This window comes from Salvia splendens, chromosome 12 (genome assembly GCF_004379255.2).
Source record: "Salvia splendens isolate huo1 chromosome 12, SspV2, whole genome shotgun sequence".
Classification (NCBI taxonomy): Eukaryota; Viridiplantae; Streptophyta; class Magnoliopsida; order Lamiales; family Lamiaceae; genus Salvia; species Salvia splendens.
The window spans coordinates 15,209,552-15,224,911 of record NC_056043.1 but is presented as its reverse complement, the minus strand read 5'-3'; the positions used below and the strand labels follow the sequence as shown (position 1 = coordinate 15,224,911).

General features: G+C 37.4%; 2 protein-coding genes across 2 annotated transcripts; one reads left to right on the top strand and one right to left on the bottom strand.

Moving 5' to 3' along the window:
* Nucleotides 1-8,884, top strand: LOC121759348. The gene is made up of 11 exons (XM_042154903.1): nucleotides 1-136; nucleotides 1,468-1,614; nucleotides 1,705-1,803; nucleotides 2,494-2,598; nucleotides 3,353-3,460; nucleotides 3,816-3,926; nucleotides 4,229-4,336; nucleotides 4,421-4,516; nucleotides 4,729-4,875; nucleotides 7,080-7,137; nucleotides 7,240-8,884. Exons 1-11 carry the CDS (start codon nucleotides 62-64, stop codon nucleotides 8,544-8,546), a joined length of 2,361 nt encoding a protein of 786 aa, XP_042010837.1. The 5' UTR covers nucleotides 1-61; the 3' UTR covers nucleotides 8,547-8,884.
* Nucleotides 8,885-12,917: 4,033 nt separating this feature from the next.
* LOC121757257 (protein P21-like) lies at nucleotides 12,918-13,876 on the bottom strand. Its single transcript, XM_042152785.1, has one exon. It carries the CDS (start codon nucleotides 13,779-13,781, stop codon nucleotides 13,113-13,115), a length of 669 nt encoding a protein of 222 aa, XP_042008719.1. The 5' UTR covers nucleotides 13,782-13,876; the 3' UTR covers nucleotides 12,918-13,112.
* Between the last annotated feature and the right edge of the window lie 1,484 nt (nucleotides 13,877-15,360).

Below are 15,360 nucleotides of genomic sequence, written 5' to 3'. Positions count from 1 at the left end.
TAAATATTGAATTTCCTCTTTTCTCTACACAAAACAACTCTCAAAATCAGACAATCTCAAAATGGTGGTCTCGCCGGAGTGGCTTCCTCCCGGCTTTACGGTGAAGATCAAGCACAAGTCTGGGAAGAAACTTAAGGTAATCACTTGCTGAATTAATTTCCCTTTAGAAATAAAGTTAATTTCTTACTTTGAGTTACTGAATTTGCTCAACCCTTGGTGATGAATAGAAAGGAATCTTGGATTTTGCAAGTTTGTTGTTCAATCTGTGGAGCTCTTGTGCTTATATACTTATTAGGTTAATTTTGGAATCTTCCGATCAAAATTGGGTCTCGTACTTGTTAATTGAATGCTGCATGTTGAAGTGGGATAAGACCGGGGACATATAAATGCTTCATTTTGTGTAATGTTACGTATTGTAGAACGTTAAGGCTAAACTTTGATCCTGTTTTCTCTTGTGTTGGGGTTGCATGGTGAGAGAGAATTGGTGGATTGGGTAATTTTAGAAAGATTTTGTAGCTGTTGTGCTGCTAGATTGGTAAGAGTTTGGGAATGGTGGCTCTTCCTTTGAGCTGAAAATCTTATTGTGCCATCAGTAGTTTAGTATGCAGACGAAGGCCGTGAACAGAGAAGAATGAGTGGTTCAATTTGTTAGCAGGCTGACTCTTAGAGAATCCCACGACATCCAAGTTTAGGGACGCCATTGGGATATTCATGGTGTATTAGAATCTCATTAGCAACATATTGATCCCATAGATTCTGGATTGTAAAATTGCATTAAATGTCGGTGGATATGGAGTGGACTAATGGCAACATATTTCCCAAAATGGAATGCCTGCTTCATACGATAGGAAAATAATGGATTAAATTTAGGACTCAATTATCACTGCCAACATCATTCTTCTTCCTAGCATTTTGAATGAATAGCTGACATGAAGCAAGATCTGGTGATTCCTTTCGTTATGGATTCCTTTCCCTTATGAGATTAAAATTCTACAGAAACCTGTATTTTATTTTCCTAAATGAGTGGATAACTTAGAGACGCAAAACAGAAGTGGGAGTAATAGGCTTTACAACTCAGATAGGTGTACATTTAACTTTTTGTTTAAAACTTCTTTTTTAGGTGTGAGTACACGGAACTAGAAGAAGACAGTGAAACAGATCTTAAATTTTAAGATGTGCATAAAAGCATAAAAATAGCGAGGGAATGATTAAGGAAGGAATTATAAGTATGAGATCAAGTTCTCAGTTAGATACGACTCTTAGAACGAATTTGCTGCTATTCTTTTATCGTGGGTTGTCCCCAAAATACAAAAAAATCAAGAAATGATCAATTTGAAACGGTGACGGTTGGGGGTTTGGACCCTCACCCATCCACTTCTTCCAACTGTATAAGGATTCAAATATTTGAAAAACATATGATAAAATAAAATTAAAAGAACTCAGTTATATTGTGTTTTATTGTTGCAGTACTATCTCCATGTTGCAACTGGTAAGAAATATAATTCCAAGAATGAGGTCATTCGTTGTGCCGAAGAAAACAACAAAAATCTGCATGTTACACCTCTAACGAAAAATGCTGATGTCAGCAGGCCCTCAGTTAACAAAGTTGATGCGGTAAACTCTCACTCTAATTCATTGGAGACGTTCACTTCTTCTGCACATTTGTTTTGTGTTTAAATGTTAAAAAATGTTTACCTTTTATAGGTATCAGAAAAAACAAATGATTCTGCATGGTTGCCTAATGGATGGACAGTGGAAGAAAGAAGAAGAAAGAGCGGCTCAGCAGCAGGATTATCTTACAAGGTCTGTAATATAGGAGTAATTCTTTTTTTCAATCATTACCAATGTATTCCCTATAATGAAATCTTTGAAGCTTGAAAGTGCACAACTGAGAAGGTACCAAATTGCCAAATTTATGCAATTAGTCATTTTATATCTTTTTATAAACCTAAGGTTGGATTTCCATGTCTACATAGTGATGCTCTGTTGGCACACACAACAAACTAGTATAAATTTATAAAGAATGCCGGCTTTCTGGTTAATACAGCTATTGGTCAAATCTCCTTTGTCACATGCCTTATATAGCTGCCGCTCCTGGGTCTGTTTCGTTGAAGTTTCTTTTTGAATATATGCATCTGATGTACTCAGCAGTTTTTTGGACTAGGGGCTTCATTTAAACTAAAAAATATTTTACAATCTTTATGTCCAGCTTCTTGATTTTGATTTTTTTATACTGTGATCAATTAATTAGACTACCCTGCGCCTTCTATCGCTCTATTGTTATAAGATTTCATCTCTCCTTCCCTTACTGGTGTAAAACTATTTCGTAAGCATTCTTCTGAGGGTTTCTTAATATAATTTCTGTTTTGTTATGAAGTCTAGCTACTACTTATCTTTCATCTTTATCTTTTAATCACTTAGTATAGTATAAACATTGAATCTGTTACATAATACGTATGCTGTTTTTCTCTGCTCACTCTTGTACTCTTGCAGGTATATACTGAAATGTCGACTGGAAGCAAATTTTATTCTAAAGCATCTATCACTCGATACTTGGATGACGTAGCCCGTAGTGACGTCATTACTAATCAAAATAATGTATGCACTGGATCTTTTAGTAAATCACTGCTCTTGAATTGATTTAATCCTATTTTGCATTTAGTCCTTGGAGAAAGATGTTAAATTGAAGGGTTTTTGCCAATATTGAATTGGATTTGTTGCCTACTCTTCTGGGAAAAATATAAGCAAAAACATGGGGGAACAATTTATAACATGTTAAAGTCAATCTCGGTGACCAGTCTCCAAAATGTTTATTAAGGTCTTGCTCTTGATAAATATAGTTCACGTTATTCTACGAAGTTGTTAAACATAATATATTTGCTTTTCAGTGGCAAGCTAATAAGCTTATGCATAACTAGCTTAATTTTTTTTATAATTGTTAAATAAATCATTGGTTTTTCCATATTCTGTAAATTCACACCCCATTTAAAATGTTTAAATAATACCCCAACACTGCACCAACTTTCCATTGGAAGCAAAATGGATGCGATAGAACTATAGCATTTCATGACCAAAACTACGTTGTTTCACGGACAAAATTTTCTGAAAAAATGGAGATGTTTAATTTGCTAAAAATAATTAAAAGGTTGTAATATTACAATGCTTTAAAAGTTGTGTCAAATGTGCAAAATATAGCAAATGTTATTGATTTATTTGCTAACCATCCCTATTTTTTGATTTATTAGTTGTTTAGTTATAGTTGATTTTAGGAGACACTAGATAGATGCATAATTCGTAAAGCATTGATTCTTGATGTTTATTGTTTTCATCTAAATTGCAATAATCTCATCAGATTGACAAAGTGGACGATCCATTTCCAGACACGTATCTGCATATATCACCCATGAGAAATACTCGTAGCATTTCTTTAAAGAAAAGGAAGGCCGACTCTCTCATAAAGGTTTGTGCTGTCATGCCTCAAATACTTGCATAGTTCTGACTGAAACATGTATAATAGTAAATAATAAGCTTTTGAGATTTCAATATTTCCAGATTAGCCTTTGAAAGCACGTCTGTGAACTGAACATTTTGGATTATAACCAATACTTAAAGTTTATTTTATTGAACTTGAAGTAGGAGATAGATGATGGACTGTGGACGGTTCTGTTTTTAAGTTTTACATCCTTAAGAGGCACTAGATGGATTCTTCATTGTTGTGTTCACTTTATGATTCCTTTTGATAATATTTTCAGTGCATTGAATATCTAGTACTCTGTTCTCTTCTAATATCCGTTTGGGTGATCATCTTTTTTCAGATTGATAATGTGGATGAGACGGTCACAGAGAAGTTGCAACAGATCCTGTCCACGACAAATACTGATGGCACTCACGAACAGAGAAGGGACAGAAACTCGCTTGTAAAAAAGGTTTGTGCGTTGATGAGCTCTATATGCATCCTAGATTTAATATAATTATTAACTACAGCTTAGCTCCTGAATCATTAGAGATTTCTAGGTTAACTTTGAGAGCTCAAATGCCTGTTACCTGCCTCAGTTGTGAAATTATTTGTTTTATGTAAAGTATGCTTTATTTTATGATTTTATTTTTTGTTGGTTATTGTTACTTGAGGTAAGAGATAGTAGTTTAGTTTTAGGTTGTTTGGCTTTATTTTTTGTTTCATTTGAGCATTCTTCTTGTCGTATTGATTCTTTGATACTTATTCTTTCAGATAGACAATGTGGGCGAACCTTTTCCAGACATGTCACCACAAGTCGTATCGACAACCAATAAGGATGGCATTCGTAAAATGAAAAAGAAGATCAGCTCTTTTGTGACGGTTTGTGCTGTGATCAGTTCAGTACTTTTAAATTTGATAAAACTATCTGGTGAATTTCAATTTTGACTTTTCGAGGTTAAGTAGGTGGCAGTTGAGTGCACAACTGATGATGACCTGCCTAAGGGCTGGATAAAAGAAATCAGGACAAGCAAACTTGGGAATAAGATAAGAAAAGATCCGGTAATTGATTTGTTTATCCTTTTATTAGGGCTTTAACAAAAAAAAGCTCAAATCCTTCTTTATGACAATTTTGGCATTATTTTTTATGATTTCCTATTTGCATTTTGAAAATAGTGTCTTTTAATGCTTATATCGAATTACTACGCATATTTTAGTTGGGATTAGTTCCCGCGTTTCTCATCCATCTTGAAAGGTTTGTGTGGTTGCTGCAGTTTTATACAGATCCAGTCAGTGGTTACATGTTTCGTTCTAAACCAGATGCCTTGCGGTATCTGAAAACCAATGATATTCGTAGCTGTGCTTGCAAACCACTGAAAAGGGAACTCGATGACATCAAATCGATGGAGAACAGAAACCATGTGAGTTTTCTTGGTTGGTCATCCTCATCTAGAGCTATTTTACCCTTTTAATGCATTTCCTTGGTTCATTCTTCAGTTATATGGTACACTCTGTCCGTAAATAGATCTATAGGCACATGAATTGATGTTGACATACATGACAAATTGCTCCCATTTATCAATATAATCAGTTGAGGCTATATATTTACATGCTGCTTTCCTATGAATTCCAAGGTTAATCAAAGTGAGTTTGTGATTACGGATTGCAAGGATTGATATATGTGCTTGCATAATAGATGGTCATTACCTGTCACATATGAAGAAGACAGCTATACAGATTTCATTGAAATGTCAAAAATTGATCCATGAAATTTGACCTCTAAATGCAAAAAGGTTAAGAATGTAAGAGCATAACAAGTAAAAAATTAGTTAACTGTTAAATACCAAAGGACCTTATGTAATTTTGATACGAGAATCTTGTTTCTTGCTTTAATTGAGCTTGTATCGATTGGCGAATTTGTATTGATTGGCGATTTTGTATTGATGAGGCAAAATTCTAGGAATCTATCTAGCTGGTGCATACTTGATGGCTAAGGCTAAAGCAAAGGTTGGCTGCCAGCGCTATCTAAATTGTGCTTAAATTCTGATGTGGAATTAGGAATCTCTATTATAAGATGTTTTCCACAGCAAAACAATGTGACGAGCAAGACTCACGGTTTGACCTTGACATGGGCTTCTAAGCCCAAATTCCCTTGTTTTAGGCCCTTTTCTGCCCTTCTTATAGTTGTTTAACTTGTTTTCATTTAGGATTTTAATTTCTTTTCAAGTAAGGTCCCTTTAAGGTCTAAACACCTATTTAGATGTTTTATGAGGCAGGCATTGAATCACTTTGATATAAGTAATTGAGTTTACATTAAAGTTCATTTTTTTTGTTAATTGAGTTTTCAATAGATTCCATTTTTTTTTGTGTTGAAGAGCATTTGTTGTCTTCTACTTAAGTCGTCCTGTATTAGTTGGTATTAAGAAACTTGGTTTTATCCTCGATGGCTAACAATAGAGAACCTTCTCTCAATGATGTGTTTAGAGAAGTTCAAGCGCTGGCAACAAGGTTTTATGAACTAGTTATTTGTGGTGAAGGGAGAAAGGACGAGTTGCAGGCTATATAAGAACATTTCCAAATGAAATCCAATGGGATCAAGGGAGGCCATGTCTTTATCCATAGGATCCCAAGTACCGGGATCGATCAAAACTTCACTTCTTCCTGGACTGCTCATTTCTTTTGCATGAATATGAGCCGAACTTCCTTTTGAGGATTTTTATGCGCGCATAGGATACCACTTAAAAGGAAATTGACTGTGCAGCTCACAAAATTTCTTGGGACATAAAAATTCGTGATCCGCATGGTAGAGGTTTAAGCGGGGTTAGGTTAGAGAGAAAACAGTCTAAGCTTGAAGAAGAGATATTACGGGCCACAGTTAAAGTGTGAAGTAAGGAGGTTTGTGAGCCGTTATGTCTGTCAAATGGGGTTAAAGGGGATACTGCCCTCTTCAAGCCGTTTCCTTACTTGATTCATGTAATTTTAGGGGGTCGACGAAAACAGTGGCATAATGCTTTGCCGCATGCTGAATTTGCTTTAAATAATATTGTTCATAGCTCCACCTCCAAGGCGAGGTCACCTTTTAGTGCTGCTTCTCAAAAAGCCTTCAAAGCACATTGTGGATTCACCGTTTTGGGAACCTGTTTTAAAGTTGGTAATGAAGTGATGGTTTTTCTTTGGCATAAATGTTTTCCTGCTGTTAGTCAAACTGGTCAGTATCATAAGTTGCAGCTGAAGAAATATGTTTGTAACAGCGAAGTTAAATGGGATATTTGTAACATTTTAAGTTTGGGCTGAAAACTCGTCATTAGGACAAAATTCAGGCTATAATTAAAAAATAACCCTACATTTAATCTGCACCAAATGTGCACATACTCTTTGTTGTATATTTCTTTTGATATTTTCTTGCTATATTTGTATTTTCCTATATTGCATATTGTGCATTATGTTTCATTGCAGCATGAATAAAGAATGAAGAGGATGTTATAAACTTATAATGTTCCCCTTTGTTAAACAAGAAAATAAGCTAAAATTGTCATATGCTTTTTATGGTCATCTTTGTTTTGGTTTTTCCATATTTTCATGCCTTTTTTCCTATTAAATTTTGAAATATCTATTTTCTCTTCAGTCTTCAAGTCAAGCTAAGCTCAAGGGACAGCCTTTTCTTGGTGAAGAATCAAATGGTGGTAAGAATAATCTACTTTAAGATCAAATTATATATAATGCTTCTTGTTACCCTTTTAACAAACTTGTGTAGCTCTGACGGTTCGTATAATTGTCTTGTGCAGGTGCAGAAATTTTTGGTGCGAAGAGTCCAGCTGAATCGGGCACCAATACTATGAAAAGAGAACAAGTTGACCAAGAAAATTCTAACAAGAGTGCCGAAATGGGAAATAACCCTGAACCAGAAAGTGAGGTCTCTAAAAAGGGTGTTAAAGTTGTGGCGGTAGATGCATCTACAAGCTCAGTTGGGTCTGATCCCTTAACCAATCAGCAGCTTCCAGAAAGTGGGGGTAGAAATAAGACCGGCTCAAGAAAATCCAAGAAAAGAAGGGAGTCAGGCACACCATTACGGATTTCAAGAAGGCTTGCAGGTTCTGAACCTGAGATGCAACTGAACTTGGATTTGAACGAACATTCACTAAGAGGGTACACTGCTAAAGAAGTCAATGCTTCTCCAACTGTTCCACATGAGGCTTCAGATATTCCTAAGACATCAAATATCCAGTCAGCGAAAGAGGTGGTAGAGAAAGCAGATATAGGTGGTGAGGAAACTCGTCAAGATGTTAATAGACCGAAAGAAGTTGAAAATCCTCCTCTTACAGATGGCTCAACTGTTTCAGAAGAGCTGTCAGGTGCGACAGCGACAGCTAGTACGAATCCATTATGGATTTCAAGAAGGTTTGCAGGTTCTGAACCTGAGATGCAACTGAACTTGGATTTGAACGAACCGTCGCTAAGAGGGTCCACTGCTAAAGAAGTCGATGCTTCTTCAATTGTTCCACATGAGGCTTCAGGTATTCCTAAGACATCAAATATCCTGCCAGCGACAGAGGTGGTAGTTAAAGCAAATATAGGCAGTGAGGAAACTCGTCAAGATGTTAATAACCCGAAAAAAGTCGAAAAGCCTCCTCTTACAGAGGGCTCAACTGTTCCAGAAGAGCAGTCAGGTGCGACAGCGACAGCTAGTACGAATCCACTCGTTGATGGTCAACAATCACATGCATCGCAGCTTTGCTACGATTTTGGGGACTATTGGACTGATCCGTTGGAATTCTCCTTAAAGATTCTGAAGGGGGAGTTACCAATTGAGGATACACTGACATTTCCGAGTTGCTTCAGGGAGCCGCTCGACACCACTATCAGCCAGATTGATGGATGCTTGAAGCAATCACAGTTTGATGTTCCCGTCAACTTCCAAAGCGAATTTCGGTGCCAATCTGAATCTTCAAAGAAACAAAATGCTGTTGATCCGGCGCCAGCCACTGCACTATCTTCATTCTCTGCCCTCGGCTTCAGTTGTAGCGGTGGCTTCAACTTGCAGCCGAGTGCAGAGGTCAGGAAGAAGGATTCCCAGACCAAATTTAACCCTTAGAAGAGACAGCAAGCTGGACCAAAGGTTAGATTCAAAAAAATTGCTAAAACTTTTGTGGGTCTAAGCAGAAGGTTAGGTGTTGAATTTTTTGGACTAGTGCTTTTGCTTACGGCTAGGTTGCATAAATAGAATATCGTTTCGTTTCTCATAACCACTAGGCTGTGGAGAAAAATGGTCGGATTTGGTGATTTGGATTAAACTGGTAATTGTTTTGGGACTATACTTTTCTCTGTGAATAGAATAGTCCAACTCTCTTTCGTTTGGTTTTATGTATGTTTTTGTTGGATAGTCATATTTGGAATGTTTATAATGACGCATTATAACTATTTCTGTGTTTATTCCTTGTTTTATGTTTGGTTCATCAATGTACATTTCGGTCCATATGTTGTGTTGTGTGTTAAGAAAAACAAAAGGTGATATGGAATATGTAAGATGGTTTCCCTAAGTCTGAAAAGTCTGAAATAAAGGCAAGATATAATTAAAATATAGACAATAGGCTAGATATAACTTTGAATCACGATCCGATACTGCCGTCTTTGGCACTGTGCAAACCTATAATCTCACTCACGTATAACCTAGCTAATCTATTTGGACCATAGGTAATTCTAATCGGTAAAAAATGCGCGTTTTTTACCGATTAATCAATAATCACGCAAATTGCAATATTTTGTCGCTGCGACTTTGGCAATCCCGTCACGAAGTTCATAGCCAGATGATCCCAACTCCATTCTAGAATTTCAAGCGGTTACAACTTTTCGTATGGTCGTTGATGCAAGACCTTCACTTGCTGACATATTAATCATCTTTCTAAGAACGATGCTATGTCCTTTTTCATTTCGTTCCACAAAAATTGTTGCTTCAAATCTTGATACATCTTGGTGCTTCATATCGTGCGCTTCACTCAAGATTTCATTCCTAAGCATTTTTCCATTCGGTATACACAACAATCGTCCATCAAACGCTAGAGTATTATTCGTCTCTTCTCGGAAATTCTCATGTCTCTCGGTCCTTACTAGAGATGCCCAAGGTTTACGGTTCGGGCAGTTAATCGTGAAACCGTAACCGGCGGTTACAGTTCCGAACCGAAACCGTGAGATTCAAATGGAGCTGAAACCGTCACTTTGGAACTGTGGTTTAGTTCAGGTTCCAAAATCCTGGAACTGAAATCGTGCTGGAACCGCAGGTTTCGGGTGGTTCTAGACCGGAACCGCGAAAAATTGTGAAACCGAGCTGGTACCGAAAAAACTCATCGGAAATAGGCGGTTTGGAACTGTGAAAAATCGCTGGAAAACCGGGGTTCCTAACCGAAAAACCGTTGGTTTGGAACCGTAACCATACCTGCCAAACACCTCGTGGTTCGGTTCTGATTCAACAATTTCCAGAACCGGAACCGACTGTTCTGAACCATAACCGCAGGTTCCGAAACCGTGGGCATCTCTAGTTTTTACTCTCACACAAATCTCCTCTAGCTTCTCGTCTCGTCGTTGAGATTCTACAATCCTAGTTCTCAAGTACGATTCGATTACTAGTGTTGCTATTCTACCTCTTACTGTCTCAAACGCTAGCACTATTTCTAATCGCATTCTATCGAATTCGCGTATCAACTCCTCTTTCGTTTGAAAAACGACCAGTTTGGGGTTGGTTCTTTCTACTTAAAGCGTCAGTTACTATATTCTCCTTTCCTGGGTGGTAGTGAATACCACAGTCGTAATCTTTCACGATCTTGAGCCAATGTTATTGTCGCATGTTTAGTTCCTTTTGCTCGAAGAAGTACTGATACTTTTGTGGTCCATAAAGATTTCACATCTCACTCCATAAAGATGATGTCTCCAAATCTTTAATGTATGCACCACCGCTGCTAGTTCCAAGTCAGGAGTTGGAAAATTCAACTCATTTGGTTTCAATTGTCAGGACACGTGATATTACCTTACCATGTTACATCATTACGCGTAAGTATAGACAATAAAGTCCTTGTCGGATTCCGACACTGTGAAAACATGCGACGTAGTCAACTTCTTATTCAATAGTTCGAAACTTGCCTCGCTTTCTAGCGGCCAATCTGCCTTGACTCCTTTCTTCAACAATTGTGTCATGGGTCTAGCAATCTTTGAGAATCCCTCAATAAAGCGTCGGTAATTTTCAACTAGTCCTAAGAAACTAAGAATCTTGTTCAGGGTTTAAGAGATTTCCAGTTTTGCACGGCCTCGACCTTAGGGTCTACTTGGATTCCTTCAGGCGTCACGATATGTCCTAGAGAATTTACTCTATTAAGCCAAAACTCACACTTGCTAAACTTCGCGTACAACCTTTCTTCCATATGCGTCTCCAATGTAATTCACAGATGCCCTCCATGTTGTTCCTCGCCGTTCGAGTATATCAACATGTCATAGATGAAAACTAAAATGAACTTATCTAGGTATGGATGGAAAATGCGGTTCATCAAATCCATAAAGACTGTCGGGGCATTGGTCAGTCCAAATGGCATAACGACAAACTCATAATGGCCATAACAAGTGCGAAAAGTAGTCTTAGGCACATCATCTCGTCGGACCTTCAGTTGATGATAACCAGACCTCAAGTCCATCTTTGAAAATACGTCAGCTCCTCGTAGTTGGTCAAAAAGTCGTCGATTCTTGGCAATGGGTACTTATTCTTTAGAGTCAGCTTGTTGAGCTCGCGATATTCAATGCACATCCTCTATGTCCCGTCCTTCTTTTTCACGAATAGCACAGATGCAACACCTCATGGTGACACACTAGGTCGAATACCAACAATGCCTGCAATTGGACCTTCAATTCCGCCAACTCCTTAGGGGCATTAGGTAAGGTGCTATTGACACTAGTGCGGATCCAGATTCTAAATTTATCGTAAATTCTACTTGCCTATCGGGGGGCGGTCTGGGTAAAGCATTAGGAAACACGTCGAAAAACTCGTGCACTACAACAACGTCTTCCACTTTCAAATCATTCTTCTCTTCTTCATTCAGGTATACAATATACAAGCGTCTTTTTCTGATCATCGTGGTCTCTTGCAACGCAGAGTTTATGGAGGATCGCCGGTTCATAGAAATTCCATATAGGACTAGGTTCGGTGTCTGGGGTTCGAAAAGAAATTTTTCTCTCATTGCAATCAATCTTCGCGTGGTTCTTGGCAAGCCAATTCATTCCTAAGATTATGTAGATGTTCTCCAACGGCATGGCGTGTAAGTTACGGGCTACTAACTCTAACTCTCCCACAACATATTCTACGTTCGAGCAAGTTCGTGTAATATCTATAAGGTCTCCTCTCAAACTAGGTTCAAGCTTAGAGTAGGGAGTTCTACGATATTCACACACGATATCGAAACAAAAGAGTGTGACACACCTATCAAACAACACGATGATAGGTCTTGTTGGAACATGCCCATACCTGCAAGATTGCCATTGCCCTTGTTGCCTTGCTACTTTTGTCCTTGATTTTCCTCTAGTGCATATATGCCCTTGTATAATACTCCATTTGTCCCACACTACTTGACACTTTTTTGCACTCATTTTAGGAAAATGATAATAATTAGTTAAAGTGGCGAGAGATAAAGTAAGTGAGAGAATAATGTAGAGAAGATAAAGCAAGTGGTAGAATAATGTAGAGAAGTGTGTCAAATAGAGTGGGACGGGGGAGTAAGTAATAAAGATAATGTCTCATTTTTGTGGACCGTTTAAAATAGAAAAACAAGACTATTTTTCGTTAATGAAGTTAGTATAGTTTTGGAATTATACCTAGAGTTTGCGAACGATATGTTGTTGTATTTAAAATTTACGGTGCTTCTAATTATGATGCATTATATTTTAATTATAAAATCGACAAAAATTGTATACGTATGCAATAATGTCATATATTTATAGGTGTGATTAATATATGAAGTAAAAGAATAAATACACAAATTAAAGATGAAAGATAAAATATTATTGTGGAAATGACGAAGAAAAAGTAAAGGTGATGACAAAATAAGTTTTAAACCCCACATTGAAAAAATAAGAATAAAATATTTAAGGAGATATAAATATAAAAAGGAACCACCCTTCTTCTTAAAAATTCTTTTATATTTTGTGAACTGGACTATTGTGAAAATTTTATTACTAATAATTATCTAAAAATAATATTTATGAATTAAAAGTGATTTTATATGTTTGGTTATAAATTAATTTTATATAAAAGATTTAAAACTAGTGGCTCCGGTTTCGAATATGGTAAAATTTTCAAAAGCCAAATTAACGAATTTTTATTTTCTTTTGTTATAGTAACATAGTAGTATTTGTAGTTCGGGAAGTGGTTGCGGGGCCACCACTAGCAAAGTGCCAAAGTCATCACGTTGAATTATGCTAATTAACAATCTACTCATATTACTATATTACCTTCTCCTTTCTTATTTCTTAGAGATTGCATACAAATCCTGGATATGAGAATAAAAATATTCAACAATGAAACATATTTTTGGAATTGTACATAAAGTAGTACTCCTTTTAAGGGGTATAAGATAATCCACGTGCCAAATCAAAATGTGTCTTTTGTTCACGTGCGGAGGGATCACTAGGGACAGAAGACGACCCGATAGTTGGTTCCCTCCGGGCACGTGAAAGTGCTAGTGGGGTCGTCCTCCGGATAGGTAAACGCCTCCGCGCACAGCGCCTTAAAAAACCTCGACTTATCGGTGGGGAGGCACCTCCCGGCCCGACAGCAGTACTCGGGCGTCTTGTAGACGGTGCACGGGTTTTGGCATCCGCCGGGGGCCCTGAGGTCGGCGGGGCACTGGCCCACCACGTCGGCCGAGCACCGGATAGACTTGGAGCATCCGTTGGTGGTCGGGGTCATCTCGAGCGGGACGTTGAAGCCGTCGATGAGGGAGATGTCGTAGTAGTCCATGTGGGCGAAGTTGTTGAGGCCGTACTCCGCCTTGGAGAGCGGTGGAGTACCGTAGGAGGTGCAGTTGAGCTGGCCGGCGCAGTCTCCGGTGAGGCAGGAGCCGCGGCCGGAGGAGTCGAAGGAACAGTTGGTGCGGGCCCAGATTCTGGCGAGCCTGGGCCCGTCGGCGAAGTCGAGGGTCCAGGTCTGGCCGCTGTCGAGGTGGCGGCCGCCTCCGTAGGGGAGGACAGCGGGCCAGAGGGTGTAGGAGCAGTTGTTTTGGATGTCGAAGCGGATGGCGGAGGAAGGGAGGAGGAGGAAGAGTGGGAGGAGGACGAAGAAGAGCTGTGATTTCATGTTTGCTTTGAGTTGAAGTGGAAGTGGAAGTGGAAATGGAAATGGAAATGGAAATGGAAATGGAAGTGGAATATGAAATGGAAAGGGAATGAGGTGTTTTTAATAAGAGAAGAGTAGAGATTGCGTGGTGAAATTTGATTCAAATGGGAGTTATTTTTCAAATAATGTGACTATTATTTCTAAGAGTCAACATTTTCGTGTACCATTTACCATTACACAAAGACATTTTGTTTTTCGCATTTTCTTGTTCCGTCCACATTAAAGGTTGTGTAGAAGGTTGTTTTGTCAACCAAATTTAGTACTAGTACTCGAGTAGATTAGGGTTAAAGATAATTTTTTGATGCGATATGAAAATCTGACACAAACAAGTTTGAAATTAATAGGATTAAATCAAAATTTATTAGGTTTGTGTTCTTATTGAATTAAACTTAAATTTTGGTCAGGTCGGATGAAAAATTTATACAGTCCGATAAAGTTAAAGACTTTTCATACAAATTTAAAGTTTACGGGAAAAACCAAACTATGTGGAAAGTTCATAACTTTACATGCAATTTGCCCTAAATTTGTAGTGAAACAATATTCAGACGTTTGTGTGCTAATTCATTGTATTAAGTGTTACTCTCACGGTCCGTTATTAATTATCCTAATTTGTCATTTTCTTCCATACGTAAATAATTGTCTCATTTTTCTTTCACTACTTTTGATAGTAGGCTCTCACTCATATTTTATTGTAAAATTAATATTTAAAAATTTCACTAACTTATTACACTCGCTTTCTATTATAATTCTTAAAAGTCAAGTCTAATCAAAGTGAGAGTTAAATGAACGTAGTACTCCCTCTGCCCATAAAAAATAAACTAGTTTTACCTTTTTTTAATCATCCATCAAAATTATGTCAATATCTTCATACAGAAAGTTTTAATCAATCAAATACTACTAATAATGTGGATCCCACAAAAGCCACTAACACTAATTCCACCATCTTTTCCATGTCTCTCTCTTACTTTATCAATTGCGTATTAAAACTCGTGTCATTCACAACTTAGTATATTTTTTGTGGACGGAGGGAGTGTTATTTTTGGTATGAAACAACTTTAAATTTTTCTCACCCTTTGAGGTGTCTACAAATCAGCATATGAATAGTCATTGAGTTCGCATGTGAATACTATTGATCTAACAAAAAAATGTTATGATTATTTCTACTTAACTTGTGAAAAATAAAATTATAAAAATAGTACTCCCTCCGTCCCAAGGAAGATAACCCCTTCCTTGGGCAGCACGAGATTTTATGAAACTTTATTTTGTGTGTTAAGTGAAGAGAGTTTAGTAAGATAAAGGGACTAAAGTAGATATAAATGTATTTCCACTTTTAGTAATGAGTCATCTTAGTTTGTATAAACCAAAAAATAAAGTGAGCCATCTTCAGTTGGACAATGGTAGGACACTGAAGTAGTATTCATTTGAAAATTTGTCTTAATTCGTCATTTTATTGTATATTGATTGAGTAAGACATAAATCAATCTTTTTTCAAAACTTAGGAGTAAGTTAGAAATATATTTTACAAAATGATCAAAATTTT

Bases quoted from the DNA above. Each gene is read 5' to 3' on its own strand.
- LOC121757257 (XM_042152785.1), bottom strand. From the start codon at position 13,781: ATGAAATCACAGCTCTTCTTCGTCCTCCTCCCACTCTTCCTCCTCCTC.
- LOC121759348 (XM_042154903.1), top strand. From the start codon at position 62: ATGGTGGTCTCGCCGGAGTGGCTTCCTCCCGGCTTTACGGTGAAGATC. The intron at 1,615-1,704 runs GTAAACTCTCAC...TACCTTTTATAG, and splicing joins CAGTTAACAAAGTTGATGCG to GTATCAGAAAAAACAAATGA. The intron at 1,804-2,493 runs GTCTGTAATATA...GTACTCTTGCAG, and splicing joins CAGCAGGATTATCTTACAAG to GTATATACTGAAATGTCGAC.